We start from the raw sequence: 17,665 nt of genomic DNA, 5'->3' as shown, positions 1-17,665 counted from the left end.
TGCAATTTCAACAATCATTTTCATACCTCATCATCAATAATGGCCTACCGAAATATGTCACCTACACGTAGAGATGGTAACCTGCAATCGTTGCGATCTTTAAAATAAAAATTCCTCATTCTCACGTGCGCTCCAAACTGTGTTTTGTGGAACACAAAAGAAGATCATTTGAAAGAACTCTCATACAACAAAAGACAGTGTTGTTTTTGAACCCCTTTAACTTTAATTGTATAATCATAAAAAGCCAAAACTTGCTTTAAAATATCTTTGTGTTCAGGTTTGGAACAACATGAAGGTGAATACATGATTCATTTTTTATTAAGGAATAGTTTACCCTCATGTCCTTCCAAACCTGTATATGTTTCTTTCTTATGTTGAACACAAAAGAAGATATTTTGAAGAATGTTGGTATTCGAACAGTTCAACATAAGAAAGAAACTCGCACAGGTTTGGAATGACATGAGGGTGAGTAAATGACGACAACATTTTCATTTTAGGGTGAACTATTCCTTTAAGGGCCATTTCTACCCAATCATTACTCTTCAAACTAGTTTTGTTGTAGTATCGTAATGTATTTGGTTGATTAAGTGATGTTAGATAATATTTTGACTTCAATAAATCAGATATTTAGATTTGTTGTGAGTGCACTAAAAAACTTCTCTCAGCATGTAATATCCACAATCAACAGCTATTTAAATGAAAAACATTTCTGCTATTCTAACACCGTGTATTAATTTTATTATGCTTTTTTTTGCTATTATTATCAGCATCTTCTCTTTCAAACAGGACCCCTGTTTGAAGCCCCCGGAGGTGATACAGGAGACCATGGAAATACAATAAAATACAACATAGAACAAATAGGTTGTAGAATAGTTTTTCAGCACTTAATAGCAGTATTTAACAATCAAATACTAGATGGATAAGAAAGAGAGAGTGAAAAAAACGTAGGGGCAAAGACAGGCGCTTTGTCAAACTGAGAGCTGCCTCTGAGGTCTGAGTCGGAGCAATACAGGTTTTTTCTCTCTCTCTCTCTCTCTCTCTCTCTCTCGCTACGGTGTATGATGTTTTTTCTCACTCGTTTCCAGGATCACAATGACAAAGTCTTCAAAAGATCAGAGGAACCAAGAGAAGACTGCCGTACCGAAAAGTTAACCATCACTAACGCCTCCGCAGAGCCTGCATGTCTTTCTCTCTGTCTATCTTGCCTTAACAGTGCATCCCTCCTTCATTCACTCACTCGTGTATACAGACGTGCATGTAACACGCAGAGTTCAACTGTCCTGCAGGCCTTGACTTCAAAACTGAGAGGTAAGTGACATCTTCCTCTGTTTATGAACAAGACAACAAAAAACAGACAGTGAAGTGAGTTAGCGAGTGATAAAACGGACTAATAGGTAGTGTTTTACAAGTATATACACATGTATTTCAGTTCTGCAAACACAGTTATATAAGGCACAGACATGGCTGTGCTGACACTCATCTTGTTTGTTTTTACATCTTGAATGTAAAGCGATGCAGACGCATGTCGCTTGTTTTTGAAACTCATAAGATTGTGTATTGCACCAGACTTGTAGACTTGCGCAAAAACAGGTTCATCTAAGCAACATGGATCTGCGTGTAGCATGAAAGATTTCACTGATGTTGAGGCCTAGTTTCGGAAAACGACTGGAGTACAGAGGACACATTAGAAACTCAGTGTGGATTGAATGAGGTATCTTTTTGACTGTAATGTACCTCTTTTTACATTTAATTAATGAACATCTTTAGTTTATGAGATGCATACTATAATAATGCTTACATTTTCAACACTAATAATAGTTCGCTCCATTAGTATTTTGGGGCGTCTATGACATTCTTCAGATTGTGAACGACAAAGTAGAATATTGATAATTTTCGGATGATCTGTAGATGAAACGTGTCCCTGTGAGTCATTCTCATGAGAAACAGAATTGGATTGCGTACAATCCTGCGAGAAAAAGCAGTTCGAATACTTTTTCTTGGTTCTGCGCTCTAAGTACAAAAACTCAAAAATAATAAAACAAAAGCTTCTATTTCTGGAAATCATATTCAAAAAATATTTTTAAGGGGTAAGATTTTTTTTGAGCCTTGAGCATAATTTCTCTCACCTTTTATGTGCATTTGTAGTTCCTTGAAGACCTGCGTCAATGATTATGGGACTGAAAGTGTGTGCAAGGTTCTTCCCTTTAACACAAAGAGCAGTCAGTAATGACCTATTTTTGTTGATGGTGGACCATGCAAATTATTAATAACTCGGGCTCCTAATAATGTATTGTCTGATTTTACAGTTTTTTCCGCACATTTCATCTTTACACAACAGGGTCTAATAAGCAAACTTTCTCTGATGTTTTTTGCTATTATTGCAAAGTATAATGCCATGTAGAGAAAATTGATTCAGAATTGTTATTTGTGAAATTAAACTCACCTGACGGATAACATCCTACAACCGCCTTTATGACTCAGGTGCTGCAAACTACTAGTCCAAGCGATGATGATTCCTGAAAATATATATATATAATAAAAAATTAACCTCAAAGTTCAGTGATTATACTTCACACTTGAAAAGAAAAAAAAAGGCTATTAGGATTTAACAAGAATCCTTCTACTAACAGAATTACAACAGTTTCTTCATTGTACCTTTAACCTTTTTGGATATTTAAATTATGTCCATGCAAGAGTTCTGTGTTTATTCTGTGAGGATGTTGGCATCCACCAAGGGCATATTTCCTGTATACTGATCATTGCAGCCAAATTTAGCTTTAATATGCATAAGCAATACTTAAACAGTACAGTGTTAGGTCCTCTTTTATTCAGGTATTGAATGAGTATTGGGCTTTTTGTAAGGCGCCAAGTTGATTTTAAACCTCAGATCTCCATTATTATGTATTGGGTCAAACAGAATATGACGATGGTCACCAACAACAAATGAGCAATTTATTTTTTCTTTTCTTTCTTTTTTTTTTTAAATAATGGAATACGAAAAAGAACGTGTAGAATTGGCTTTATGTAAACTGATATTTTAGGTAAAACACATGAATCGTATAAGACAAATTAGTTGAAGAAATTTGTTAGCTGGTTTAATCTATAGTAATTCTAACGATGTTTATATAAAAAATAGTGGTCTATGGTATGTCTTCATGTAGAAATAAATTGTGTATTTGTATGTAGGTTTAGATGCGAGGCTCTGGGAGGCCTTAGAAACATCACTTAACAGTCTTTGCAGTTATTTGACTATAAATATGTTTTACTATTTGACTATGAAAGGCAAGATATTCAGTCTAGGTAGCACCTGTTCAATATGAACAAAATCTTTAAAAAACAACAACAACAACAACAGTAAGTCTGTATTTCATCAGATAATTACATAAGATAATTTTTGCTAATTTTCTAATACATATTATATACAAATACTTGATATGGCGTGAAAATGTAAGATTTTACTAAAGCTGTTATAAGGACAGATTGCTTCTGAAGCTTGTGCAGTTATGTTTAGCCTTCTGCGATAAACATTTTTAGAACGTATTAAAAAACAGTAAGACATTCAGTTGAGAATGAAATGTTAAATTTGCTAGTTTTTCGTCTAGAGCACCGACATGACAAAAAAAGAAAACAAATAAACAAACACAAAACAATTTGATAATATCAATAAATCAGATCAATAATCATTATATGGAGGAGACTGCAGTGAGATACATACAGATGTTGTGCTCTGTCATTTTATAGTTTATCATTCTCTCGTTTGAAAACCTTTTGAACAAAACCACTCCAAAATCTATTCATGTAATCATACAAAAGCACACATTCAAAAAGTTGTTTATTTAGTATCACTTTTGTGCAACTTCTAATGCTAGATTTATCTAATTTGCATATATCATATTCACTTACTGTTTTTTTTTCATTTTTACAGGTCTAACACTGATGAAATTGAATCAAAGATCATCTTATAGACAGAATTTAAATAAGGCTCAATAGGATAATGCGTAACATTTAACACTGAAAAAGACTACCCATGAAAAAAAATATTGGCAAAAAAATATATTTCCATGTAAATACAAAAACACAATAAATCGAAATTGCAGATTTTGCCTCTTTCAACGGTTATCCACAAACCAGTATGCGAACACTTTTGTGTTTATCATTTGATTTGGGTTAATATATTTTAGCAGTACATTACAGCTATTATAAAATGCCGCCAGCAAAATGTAAACAATTCCAAAACTAAAAATCTTTATTAATATTATTTAAAAGTCTTTATAATAGTATATGCTTTCACGACTTAAAAATGTCACCGTCACAGAGCTGGGAAGACATGGACTGCCAGACATAATCATTTACAATAAATAATTTAACAGACTATTTTATACAGTTTAACTGAAGAATCTCACAATGCTAGCAATTCATGCTACAAGACCCAACAATACAACAGAATCTACAGCAGTAAATGTGCACAAGAGTAAAAGAGATTTTCATATCTTCATGTATTTCCAGCTGTTCTCTTCTTTTCTATGATTTGAAATTATGGCCACATGTTGTCAGTTGAAATTTTGACTACTGAAATTTAGTGGAAGCTTGCTTAACACATTAGCCGTTTCTGAATTCGCTTATGTTTTAAAAATGAGTGAATTCTTACTCCTCCTAAAATGCATCGTCAGCACATTTCACTCTGCACCGGTCATGAGCAGACTAATAATGGAGAAGCACCTAAATTGATTAGAAACTACAGGTTTTGGGGGACGTAACTCGCACCTGTAAAAAGCACATTCATTTATTTCCGCAACCTAAACTTCAGGGTTCATCCAACAAGAGTTTTAGGTTCAGCTTTCATTACGCTCATATACTTCTTTAATTTTTCAACGCATTCGTCTGTGATCTCTCTGCATGCACTTATGAACGTTGTCTCAAAGATAAGATAAACGGTTTGATAGAATGATAGACAGAGAGGAGAAAAAAAAAAAGTCCAAACCGCTCTGCTGCTTTCCCCCTCCTCTGTTCAGTCTTTCACACATATGACCGAAAACTAGAAAACAGCCTCCACACTCCTCTTTCCATCAATTATATCCTATGTTGTTTTTGTCCCTCCTTAACCCGCTCGCCCCGTTCTCCAGTATTATCTGATCACGTATAGCTTTTAGGTACGCAATATTGATTTAAGAATGAACATTTCATGCAACAAAGCTGGTATTTTAAGTCCTAAATTTCCCCACTCTTTGTTCTTGAATATAAAAACTTGTACAAAGTAGTTTTTAAAGGCAAAAGCTAAAAAAAGTAGGGCAGCGAGAGTGAAAAATCTACATTTCTCTGGTCCAGGAATCCGTCTTCTCTCGGTGTATTGTATTACACCTTTTATTCTTTCACCCACATTATGCTAATGGTGAGTTTTGTGTAGGTGATTTCTGCAGGTACATTCATACTGTACTCACCACTGAATTAACATCACCCTCATCAGCCAAACTGCCAAACCTACAACCTATGCGGGGGCCGTCCAGATTCACCGTCTCTCAAAGTTTAATGCCTCTGACCGAGATACGACGCACAGAGACAGAGTGGGTGGACCTGTAGTAGACCTGTCATTCAAAATAAAAATGCATGATTATGCTGAACTGCTGTCATTTAAGAATTAACAGTTAAAATGATGCAAATAAGTTAGCATGAGAGAGAGAGAGAAAAGAGAGGGAACACTACGTGTGGGTGGAAAAAGGGGTGCAGAGACAATTGTATGCGGTATGGAAACGATTTTATATTGTGGGTATAAGAGGGATACACTTGCAGAAAGAGAGCGAGAGAGCGGAGGCGGGGTGTACGGAGGTTTCCCTTGTCCACTTCCTGTTCTGTTGTTGTTTCATGGTCAACTTCCCGTCACATGATTTTGAGCAACCACAGATTCTCACTGGCGTAAACACAGTTTGTCTTTTCACCCACACAAACACATGCACAGACATACTGTATATGCATGCACAAAATCTCAATAAAGCGATCAAGTTAATCATTTAACACACCACATAACATTTAACACAAAACACAACTGTTCACATACATACAAATACTCAAACTTGTTCTTATGACCGACACACACACACACACACAGACACTTGACAGGAAGCTTTGCCTCTCACTCATGTCGTATACACTTACACACACACCCACGCCTTACCTGCCAGTTTGACAACTCTTTACGTTCTTCACACTCAAGTCACTAACCACAACAGATGCGAATCTCAAGATAACACTCTGAGCCGCAAGCTCAATAAGCCCAAAAGGTCTCATAACCTGCCAACATCATTGAAGACAACACGCTTTCATCCTGCTGCTTTTGTTAATTGTAAAAAAAAAAAGTATTCTAAAGTAAGGTTAGGTTGGAATCAGCCCTTTTTGATCTACCGTCTGTCTGTTCACCATGAGTGAGACACCCATTGGACCAAGAGAAGATGGTGATCTATGGGAGACTGTGAGTATGTGATGTGATGTAGGAGAACGGATAAAAATAGACTGAGAAGGAAAAGAGGTTAAGGAGGAGAGCAAGACAGAAGAGGGAGAGAGATATAGAAAGACAGAGATAGAGGGAGATCCGTGACTGCTTCCTCAGGATGTGGTTTTCGGTTCAGGGTTTTAAGGGAGGGGAGTGACTCTATGACAACCGAAGACTTACCTTTTGATCGGTGGCACCTGTGAAAGAAATATGTGTGAGAAAGAGTTTTCACATTTAAGTATGATAATGCACACAAGCGAGGAAGAGCTAGAGAGAGCGCCTGCTTTCACACGTGTTAGCTGGAGAGAAGGGTCGCACACGGCAAACAACTCGCAGGTCGACATGAACAGATAGCACACGAACAAAAACAACAGGTTATGGATAAAGAAAGTGAAGCACTGGTGAGTACTAGACAAACAGAGTGAGAAAGAAGGATGAGAAAGAAAGTAAAAATGATAAACAAAAGCCGCAGAACAAAGGCCGTTTGTTTTCTTTCGATAGCTGTAGATGTTTCTCAGTTTTTTCTTTGCTGTAACGTTTCCGCATTTCTGTATGAATATTTGTCTTTAAAACCAACTGTTACAGAGGAAGACAAAGACAAACCATTCAGCGGTTGGGAAAATGTCTCATTGCGTTTGTCTGTGTGGTTTGGCTCACTAACGTTTCTGAGGTTGAAAGGATTTTGATGGCTTCTGATTGTCTTTGTGTGTCGTTTCAGTTTTCAGATGCGATGAGCCTCCTTTAACTCGAGGGTGCAGCCATTTGCAACAAGCCACATGGCTGACCTTACATCTCCCGAGGCGGAGTCGCTCTCCTTCGCTCCCATGTTCCGACACCAGACAGAAGGTCAAAGGTCAAGCCACGACCTTTACCTGCAAGGTTCTATAAGTGGGCTCGGCCCGTTTGAGGTCCCGTGTGAAGCCACGGATGGCACCGGGAACGCTCTGAATGGAATAGATCAAACGGGGAACGCTTCTTACTGGGGGAATACATCCCCTGTGTCCTCTATGGAACTGAACAGGAACAAGGCACAAGCTGGAGTTTATGAGGCCGACTGGAGTTCTCACTACCACCAACAAGAGGCGTCAGAGAGTTATGAAACAACTGGGCGTCACCAACAAAAACTGGATTCATTCTCCGAGGCATTTTGCAGTCATAGCGCCACCCAAATGCCGGGCGGAGGAGAGCAGAGCGGCTTTAACAGCTCTACTCCTCCGTCACATGCCCTCTCTTTCCCTCTGGTTCTTAGCCCACCGCCAACGCCCCTGCCTGCTCCATCCTTTTCTCCTCCTAAACGACCTCAACACTTCTTGCCCGGCCAGATCTTGAGCCAATCACAGATACAAACTCAGACGGATGGGTCGCTGCAGTTCTTTCCCTCTTTACTTTCGCCTTCCACCGGCAGGTTCAATCATCCCATTTGGCTCCAGCTGCAAGCTGACGACAGCGACGGCCTGGACTTAACGCAGCACCTTCCACAAGATTCAAACTCCTCTCTGGTTTATTCAGAGCATGGAGGGCCTCATCTGAAACATATTAACTCCCTGCAGAGAGGTACAGGTAACATAGCATCATGTTTTGTGTGTTGATCTGTCTTGGCATGCCATTATTTTTAAACTTAAAGTGTGACTTTTAATAAAACAAGTGCTTTTCTTGCTTAGACTGTTCACTGCAAATGTCCCTCAACCCTGTACTGGTTCAACATCACCATCACCAGGCCTGCGCGCAACAAGAGCTGGGTCACGAGCCCGGAACATCCGAAGATCACATGACTTGGTCTCAGGTTTGTCATCTGCACATTCAGACAGATTATTAGCCTGGTCAAGCATAATCGACTGATGCATCAATGGCTTTAACGTCATAGCAGCACATTTAATTTTAATGTTCTGTATTTTAAGCTGGTTATGCTAGCATGCAACATTCATTACAATGTATAGAACCTTTTTTTCCATTTTGACAGATGGGGCAATCATCTCATTCATTTGGACCTTCTCTACACCAGTCTAGTCTCCATGTGCAGGGGCCAGGAGAAGGAACACGATTCGGTTACGGACTGAACTTCGGTCCTGGGTCCTCAGACAAATCTCAGGAGTCCGTCAGCACACAGGCAAGAGACCATTAATTTACTACATCGTTTTGTACCATTCAAAAGTTTGGGGTCAGTAAGATCTTCAAGAAATTTTAGACAAATTAATACTTTTTTTGATCAATTTAATTAATCCTTGGTGAATAAGTGACAATAAAGATATTTATAATGCTACAAAAAAAAACAACAACATTTTAAATAAATTCTGTTTATTTTTTTCTTTTTAAACTTCCCATTCATCAAAAAATCCTGAACAATATTATCATGGCTTTCATGAAAAAAAAAAAAAAAAACTTTGCAACTGTTTGCAACTGATAATAATAGGAACTGTTTCATTAGAACCAAATAAGCACATTAGAATAATTTCTGAAGAAAAAAAAATTACATTTAAAGTATATTTAAATAGAAAACGGTTATAAATAAAACTGTAATAATATTTACAATATTACTGTTTTTACAGTATTTTCTGATTAAATAAATGCAGTATTGGTGAGCATAAGACACTTCTTTCTAAAACATTAAAAAACAACAAAAAAAAACAACCCCAAGCTTTTGAACGGTAGTAATATACAACGTGAAATATATATAAATACTTTAACTGTTACAGGTTAAAACCACAAGCCTTTATGCTTGGGAGCATCATTTTAAGCAGAATCACTCACATGCAGCTTTATTTGCCTCATGTAGAATGTTCCCAGTTCCGTATATACTGGAGTCCCTTTCAACAGTGTGATCCAGATGAGTAGAGACCTAATGGAGAACTGGGAAGAAACTACACCTCACTATATGCCACCTCCAATGCTGAACCCAACACGTAGTGGAACGGGACTCTTTTGCAACCTACTGTCTTCCCTAGCTGTGGAAAACAGAGCATTGTGGACAGACGAGAGGAAAGATGATGACTCACAAAGGTCAGCATTCAAATGTTTGTTTGTTTTTCTCAGTTTTGGTCACTCATTGGTGTCGTCATACATGAAGCATTTGTATTATTTCAGCTAATACTAATTCTTTTTATTAATGAAGAGCATGTCTGAACAGCTAAAATAAATGTTACTTATTTGACAATAATCTGTCAGGAGATAAATAATGCACAGTTTGGTGTCACGTTTTTGCTTTCTTGATTTGGTGAGCGTCTGCTTGGTTGTGTTGAATCTTCCTTATTTTAACCCTCTGGCATTGTTCACATGGCAGTCAAAAAAATTTTTTTTTTTTATTTCAATGAAATGAATGTTCTATATTGTATCTTGATAGTTTTTTTATTTAATATTTAGATTTTTTTAGGAAATGTTTGGTTCTAAATTATATTCATAGTTCTGATCCATTTAATACCTGCGAACCACTTTTTGAGCATAGACCTGAAAATTACATTTCCAACTTAAACTGTCGTAAAACTTGAACTGGGGCCAGTTTCATAAAACAAGTTTACCAAATCAGCCAGGTTTATTTTAGTTAGTCTGACGTATTGGCAGTTGATTTGGTTCAAAATAAGTCAGACTAACTGAAATAAGCCTGGCTTATTTGGTAAGCTTGTTTTATGAAACAGGCCCCTGGAGCACAGACTTAAGTTTGGTCTCTTCTTAAAGAAGACACATGGCAGATTATTGATGAAGTGAAGTTTAAGTGAAACAAAAGTTATTGAAGTTTGCCGTTATGAAAAATGCACAAAATACCATTTTTTATATGAAATATATATTTTCAAAACATGTTTTACTCAAAAGCTGCAAGAAAACCAAAGCCATGAATCTAAACAAGTTGTGTTCCAAATTTGAGGTTGATATCACAAATAAACGAGGTCTCCGTAAGATTTAGTTTGGGTGCAATACCAAACATTTCTACAACAAAAAATTTGCTTCCCATTAATTTTCAATGACTATGAACAATAAAAATATGACCATTTAACCTTTTCAGATCATGCCCATGATTTTTTTTTGTGTGCGTGTTCACATAGCAAGTGCCAAAATCTTTACTAAGTTTCGTACCTGACCATTCCAATAAAGTAAAAAATTAAAAAATTAATAAAAAATAAACGATATGTGAAATTTACCCAGAGGGTTAAGAAACTTGTGTCAAGCTTTTCTGAGACAGATGATTTCATTAAACTTTGTCAATTCACACCCAAGGTGCATAAATATAGGCCCAGAGTTCCAAGCTGAGCTGCCAGATCTGATTATAGGAAGAGAGCATGAGGTGTGTCCAGAGGAACCAGTCAGGGAGGAGTTACTATGGAAACCTTGGGCAGAGCTAGAGGAAAATGACACCCTATTACAGCACGGTAATCAAAATCAAATATTTTAATTACCATTAAACCACTAGTTTTTTTCTTCATTAATGAGTGTGATCTCGAACCTCAGTGGAGAATCTTCTTGACCTGAGTGCCTCCAGTGTTCTACCAGGAGGTGGCGCCAATCTGGAGCTTGCTCTTCATAGCCTGTCTCACTGCCAGGGAAACATTCTAGTGAGTGCAATATTCATTATGAATTCATGTTTGTAGATGTATGATATTTTGTGATTGCTTTTAGTTACCTCTTCATAATGTCCTTGGCAATCATGACTTCTGATGACTGTTTTTCACAAAATAATGCAGCATAATATTTAATTTCCTTATTTTCCCTGGTAACAGGCAGCGCTAGAGATGCTGTTGTTTAAAAACTCCCCTCCATCAGAAAACCATCACTATTCTGGTAAACACTCATTTGTTGATTGTCAAAAACTTTTACAGTCAGCATATTATAAATAAGACTAATCCCGTTTCACTTTCCATTTAGGCATAAATATATGGAGTTTGAGTGAACAAAGACTGTTCCATAAAGCATTTGCAATTTATGGAAAAGATTTCTCCTTTATACACAAAATGGTAATATATTGAATATTTGCAACTCCAAACCACCAAATATCAGAGATCAGAGTATTTACAGTTCTCATACTTTCAGGTGAGAACAAAGCAGGTGTCACAGTGTATTGAATTCTACTACAACTCCAAGAGGCTTTCAGAGAAACAAAACAAGCAGAGGGAAAGAGAAAAAGAAAGTTTGGAAAAAGAGAGAATTGCAGCCGCCATCAGTCAGGTAAGACTGACTTCGATTACTGCACATCTGTGTCAGTCTATATCAAGCATGAGCGCTGATCAGGTAAACCCATCAATGGGTGTGTAATGGTTTTTATAATACAGGCTGATTTTTAATTTAATACAAAAATGTGAATGATATTCAATTGCTTTTAACTGACCTAGTTTGCCCAGCCTTACCTAATAACACACAAAACAAGCACTGCACATTGAACACAAATTTTAGCTTAACCTTTGTATTTAATGGTATTTAATTAAATTTTTTTTTTATTTATTGAACTGAATAGATTACACTTGGTTCGTAAAATGTCATACATGTTTTTGAGTTTTGCTCTGACCAGCAGGTGACGCCAGCCCGTGTTATTTCGAGCTCTTAGAAGAAAAAACCATTTTGCGAAGAAATCGGTTCAATTTATTCAAATTTTCGAAAAGTTCCGTTTCTCTCATAACTATTGAAAAACGCGTTATGTACAATACATCTGAAAAATAGCGAAGGTCACATAGTGAGCTTCTTAGTAACAGTGTACTCCAAGTTGTCCAAAACTTGAGAATGTTTTATATTAAACGCTTCAAACAAACTCCAGAACAAATATTTTAGCATGGCCTGCCATGTCGGTTCTTTACCAGATTTCGTTTGCGGAATAATTTTCAGTGCATGACTTACATTTTACGGTCATAAATTCTTGAGATTTTATTAGCGGTTGACAAACAACAAAATGGTGTATTTCCGCCACCAACTGGTATGGAGTGTGGATTAAAAGGACTTAATCCGTTCTACGGTAAACGTCGCTGCATGAATGCGCATCAAACATTATTTTTATAGTAATAACCTATTAGAAACGTGCTACTATGGTCAGCAGAGGAATGCTTGTTTTGGCAGAACATTCTCCCTCTTACCAGTTACATAAGTGTAATGGCCTACGATTTGCATATTTTCTGGAGGACAGCAATAATTAGTTGCAGCCCTTTAGCAATTGTTACAAAACTACTCATCCACAGGTTCCTCCAGCCCCGAAGGTGTTGGTTAACCAAGCCAGTATTGACCGACTGATTCATACCCCACCACTTCCCACAAGCTTTCCCTGTAAACAGTGTGGAAAGTAAGTATAGGCAAAGTTTGTTATAATACTTACTAGGTTTGAAAGTCATGGTCTTTATAGCAAACAAATGCTTATTTTGGACATTAGAATCTATCCTTCCCTTTGACCTTGCATATTGTCATTTCAGGATGTTCTATAAAATCAAAAGTAGAAACGCTCACATGAAGATCCATCGGCAGCAGCAAGAGGACTGGAGGGAAAAACTACAGCTACACCCAAACCAGCACCACAATCTTAACCTGACCAGGGCACTGGCTCACCCAAACCAGCAAATCCTAACCCAGACCCACCATCAGAATCACATCCTGACCCAAAGCCTGATTCAGAACTTGGTCCACTCACAGACCCAGTTGGCTTTTCTTCAAAGCGCAAAGACTCCAAGTACATGCCCAACCAGCAGTACAAGTTGCATGGCTCCCACCCAGAATTCACAGATAGGGCCCAAAGCACCTCCCTTAAAACTCCACACTGGGCCTCAGCAGACCTGGGGCTCCTTGCATAGTGTAGACACAGGAGGCCCGTTCTATAACAGAGGCTCCGTGGTAAACGGGCTCCATTTGAACATACAGGACAGTGTCAGTAAACCATGGGCTGATACCCAATAACTGACTTGTACGGTTTAAAACTCTTGTTGGCATAAGAAGTTATTAAAATATAATACTGCTTTAAAAAGTGTTTTAAAAGACTTCTCAAATTCAAGAACCCAGTGTAATGTGGGGAGAAAAAAAAAACCCCTTCAAAGCTTGAAGAAAACACTTTTATTTTACACGGCACAAGACAAACGCTTAAGATTCAAGTTTATTAAATCACATCAAATCTAAAAGCCTCCATTAGGACCTGGGGATAAAAAAAAATATATATATATAAAAACAGTTACAAAAATGATATTCACCCATTAACAAACTTTAGTTGCTGCCTTAAGTAAACTTGGTTGTACAAGTATTTAACTTACATTAAACTTCAACTTAATTTAAATTGCTCAACTTATCCGAGTAAAAGTACTGTAAAAATATAAGTTGCCATGACTTCTTGTAAACAGATTAAAATAATAAAATACTACCCAATGATCACTGGGCATATTTGTCAAGGGGCGCACTCCACTGGCCCACTCGGGCATAGTCAGCTGGTTTCCTTGCAACAGATTCCCAAAAAGAGGGCTTCATAGCGGTTTGTTTCTGCAGTTGCATGGGCTTAAGCATTTGGGGAGGAACTGAAAAATTGAAGGCATGATTAAGATAAGCACTTACACCGAATAGTTCTAAATCATAGGTAATTAAGCAGATTACTTACCCTTCACAGGGTCCTTGATAAATCCAATTCCAGGAGTCTCTGCTCTAAACTTTCGGTCCACAAAAGAGCTTTCAACGCCACGTATTGGATAAATGCACCTTATGGTCATTCTGATTAAGTCAAAAGATCTTGTAAACAGTTTTGAAACAAGCAAAGTCATAGTTGCACAGCTTTAGCACTTTCCTTTTGTTTTAGAGCTCCATATTACAAGTGGTTTACTAGGGGTGCTCAGACCCTCAATAACATACCTGTATGCAGCATCTCTTGTGATGACTTGCCTGCTGTCCGTGGAATACAAATCATGAAATATGATCTCATTTTCATAGATCACGTACTGCTGATCAATCTGAAAAGCAAGAAGTTGAATAGAGACATCTTGTCAGATTTCACAGGACCCCCCCCCAAACAACTTTACCTGAAATCTAGTCCCACAAGTGTTAAGTCCAAAAGAGAAGAGGACCCTTGTCTCATCAGTTTCTTGGGGTCTGCAGCTTCGGTCCAACAGCGTGGTTCTGGCAGGATCGGCATAAGGTACCACTTTAGTGATGTCCGTCACTACAGTCATCACACCCTCAGTAGTGCACACTTCAAAGATGAGAAAAAAAAAATAAAAAATAAAGTCAGAAAGAATGGGGATGGGATAAAAATAGTATGTCACTTCTCACACCACTTCATCCCTAGACCTGTATTAGACCAAACGAGCCAAAGCCCACAGAAACCAGCTAGCTATATAATCAACATTTGAAGTGGATCAAAACTTTATCAAAGTTGTCCTAAAACCAAAATGCGTTCTTGTCTTGACAACTTTGATGAACTTTTTTGATCCACTTCAAATGTTGACTACTGTATATGCGTGCTTTCTGATGCCAACGTGACAGATTTGGGGTAAGTCAATAACAGCCATTACATTACCCAAAAGCTCAGCGGTTTGGAAGTGGCAGCGTTTGGCTGACTTATCAATCTCCAGGGTTTTAACATTTCTGGAGAGAAGTTCAAAAGTGCCATAGAACTGCTGTAGAGTAATATCCTATAACATAGGGAGACTTCAGGTTAAATTTCAGCCACACTGTCACAACTCAATTATGAGAATTTTAAAGTGGCTTCTGCAACTGGGCCCTGCTTGAGGTTTAGGTTTAACCTCATAAACGTATCCAATGGTAAACAGAGGCACAGCCAATATTAATGTGGTGCTGTCATTGGTCAGGATGTAGCCACGCTCCGATGCCAGCTGTGGGGTCAGGGTGTAAGACCCAATGGCAATGTCCCACAAGTAGTCATACTGCTGATGGTCCTTCATGAAGCTTATGCCACTTTCAGTACACATGCTGTCAAACACTGGAGGTACTGTGGAGACAAAATTAAAAACACCCCCTAAAAATGTATGGAAGACAGTACCATACTAAGTGTCAAAAGTGTTTGATTCATCTGAAAATAGTCTCATGTCCAAGATCTAAAACCATAACTTTTTAAAATGCTAAAAAAAAGAAAAAAAAAAAGTTAATGGTTCTTACTGGCATCATCGATTAAAGCAGACACAGAAGAAAAGTGGTAATATGCCTCCATCTGAGGTATGATGTTCAAAGTCCATTTAATTTCCAGAGAGTACTTAAAGCCCACCGAAACGTACTGCAAGAGAGAGACAAAACGCTGAAACCGAAGACGAACATTTAACACACGGGTCTGAAGTTACGCCCACTTGGTCTTACAAGCATGCAGCAAGTCCATAGAGCAGGGTTTCATATAATACAGTTGTAAAATTCTCAAACATGGATACAAAATTCACATTAAGCTGTACACTATATAGCAAAATCTCAACTGCCTGCAAAAGCATCTTATCAGCCAGCTCTTTATATAAATTTGGATCTAAAAGCATCTGTCCAACTTCAACATACTACAGTATACTTGCTAAAGTGTATACCACCCATGCATCTCAATTGCTTGAGTGGTCACAAAGCCCATGTTAAAGATCACTGTACTTCAACCTGCTAACATGAATGCATGAAGTAAGATCATGACTTCCTGTAAAACTGCTTTGAAACGGTGCATTACAAAAAGTCCTGACCTAGAAAACCATGAACAAAAGCAAACCTCACCTGCTTCACAACAAATTGGTCATCAAAAGGCACCCTAATGATGTACGCAAAAGGTATTTCTGCCTTCTGAGACTCTGGTGATGGAATACCCCATCTGTGCGGCAGTCAATACAGAGATCTCCTGCCCATTCAGCTCCACGGACACCAGTTCCACATCAGAAGGAATATTACCCAGGTAGACCTGGAAAACTCGCTCCTCAAGGGTCGTTTCTGGATGAGTCAGTACAGTTAAAGTATACCCCATCACCCAAAGAGAAGCAGTGATATGCCCAAACATGGTATTCATTCCAACTCACGGTTAACTGAAAAGGGAGGATGAGGAATTGGTGGAGTAGCCATCTGCCGGACCACATTATGCTTGGTCACCACACCATGCTGGTCCACAAGCATTTGCTGGTAGGTCAGCTGGACCATGTACAGCTCATTATACACATTTTCCATCACAAAGCTCTGTAGACAAATGTAAACATGAGATTCATAATCTCCTAATCCACTTCAGGATGCTTCAAAACAAATTCCAGGATCATACATGGATAAAACTTCATGGAGCATACCTTTCGTATTCCTCCCTCAGCAGCAAAGGGGATGCTACTCTCTACAGTCTCTTCAGCAACGGTCACAGAGTAGCCTCGGTCTATCGCAGCCTGTTCATCTACAACCTCACCATCAACTCCTATGCCTATGTACTCGCTCCTCAACTCAGAGGGTCCAACAACCAGGGGAGTCATTACTGCAGGGGTCCTCCAGTGAAGTCTGTAGCCATCAAAAGAGCCTTTATCTGAAAGTCGAAGAATCCGCGTGTAAATATGGAACCTGAAGGTGACTTTTGCAACTCTACAGAGTCCGTAACAGATAAGAACCCACACTGGTTCTTACCCAGTGAACAGGCAGCAACCAGGTCCACCATGACCACCATCCAGTTCTGTCTGAAAAACACTGTGGCTCGGATCACTTCAACCGCAACACCATTAACCTGAAACAAGTTTGATGCAGTAATTGAGATTACAAGGCAATCCTAAAGGTTTAAACGCTTGAGATCAGGACACATGCCCCTATTCAGAGAGTTAGATGACATTAACCACATACCATTTTTACAGAAGCATGGCATTGTCCAAAGGTTGTTCGGAAGACAAGTCTGCCAGGTGTGACCATTATGAAGTAGCCCAGAGTAGCAGCATTTTCAGTTGACATGACCTCAGACTGCTGGCCCTCTCGTTGTAGCATCACCTGCCAGGCCTCAACAGCTGAACTTTGGGCCTGGTAGCAAAAACAAATTTACCAAAAACCACGATTTAATCCAAAAGAGGACGATATCCGCTTCGTCATGCCTGGAGCTGATCCGTGCTGGTTGCGGAGGAAAAACATCAACTTCGCGCTGTGGATCGCCAGATCGGCCTTCACCGTGGCCGAAGCAGAGTCCAGCCAGGGGTCGTCACATTTGGCTGCCGCAAGCCTCCTTTGTCGAATCCGCCGGGCGCCACTCACTCAAGCCACTGTGTGTTTCGTTGTGAAAGCGAAACTACTTTGTTTGGCCTTCCAAAAGAGGAC

The 17,665-nt window shown here is 38.5% G+C and overlaps 2 protein-coding genes and 1 long non-coding RNA gene across 3 annotated transcripts in view; 1 reads left to right on the top strand and 2 right to left on the bottom strand.

The window, feature by feature from the left end:
- The first annotated feature begins 797 nt into the window (after positions 1-797).
- On the top strand, positions 798-13,411 carry LOC107738015 (uncharacterized). The gene is made up of 12 exons (XM_016549679.1): positions 798-1,308; positions 7,203-8,038; positions 8,146-8,267; positions 8,445-8,591; positions 9,258-9,481; positions 10,691-10,842; positions 10,922-11,025; positions 11,191-11,251; positions 11,336-11,424; positions 11,501-11,635; positions 12,634-12,734; positions 12,862-13,411. Exons 2-12 carry the CDS (start codon positions 7,261-7,263, stop codon positions 13,337-13,339), a joined length of 2,391 nt encoding a protein of 796 aa, XP_016405165.1. The 5' UTR covers positions 798-1,308; positions 7,203-7,260; the 3' UTR covers positions 13,340-13,411.
- LOC107738017 (uncharacterized) lies at positions 1,267-5,579 on the bottom strand. The gene is made up of 3 exons (XR_001639852.1): positions 5,439-5,579; positions 2,444-2,516; positions 1,267-1,325 (listed from the first exon to the last, which is right to left on the bottom strand). It is a non-coding gene; the product is annotated as an uncharacterized LOC107738017 (long non-coding RNA).
- Positions 13,412-13,477: 66 nt separating the features above from the next.
- The window catches only part of LOC107738014 (uncharacterized), a 7,342-nt gene continuing 3,154 nt past the window's right edge, over positions 13,478-17,665 (bottom strand). The window contains 14 exon segments of the mRNA XM_074560174.1: positions 13,478-13,571; positions 13,795-13,944; positions 14,025-14,134; positions 14,273-14,370; positions 14,440-14,609; positions 14,937-15,051; positions 15,163-15,368; positions 15,536-15,650; positions 16,118-16,180; positions 16,182-16,327; positions 16,414-16,567; positions 16,672-16,895; positions 16,994-17,090; positions 17,204-17,374. Coding sequence (XP_074416275.1) covers positions 13,802-13,944; positions 14,025-14,134; positions 14,273-14,370; positions 14,440-14,609; positions 14,937-15,051; positions 15,163-15,368; positions 15,536-15,650; positions 16,118-16,180; positions 16,182-16,327; positions 16,414-16,567; positions 16,672-16,895; positions 16,994-17,090; positions 17,204-17,374 — 1,812 coding nt within the window. The 3' untranslated portion in view covers positions 13,478-13,571; positions 13,795-13,801.

Source organism: Sinocyclocheilus rhinocerous, unplaced genomic scaffold (assembly GCF_001515625.1).
Source record: "Sinocyclocheilus rhinocerous isolate Xijiao unplaced genomic scaffold, SAMN03320098_v1.1 scaffold494, whole genome shotgun sequence".
NCBI lineage: Eukaryota > Metazoa > Chordata > Actinopteri > Cypriniformes > Cyprinidae > Sinocyclocheilus > Sinocyclocheilus rhinocerous.
The sequence above is the reverse complement of the archived record's forward strand: the minus strand, read 5'-3'. Positions and strand labels throughout refer to the sequence as shown.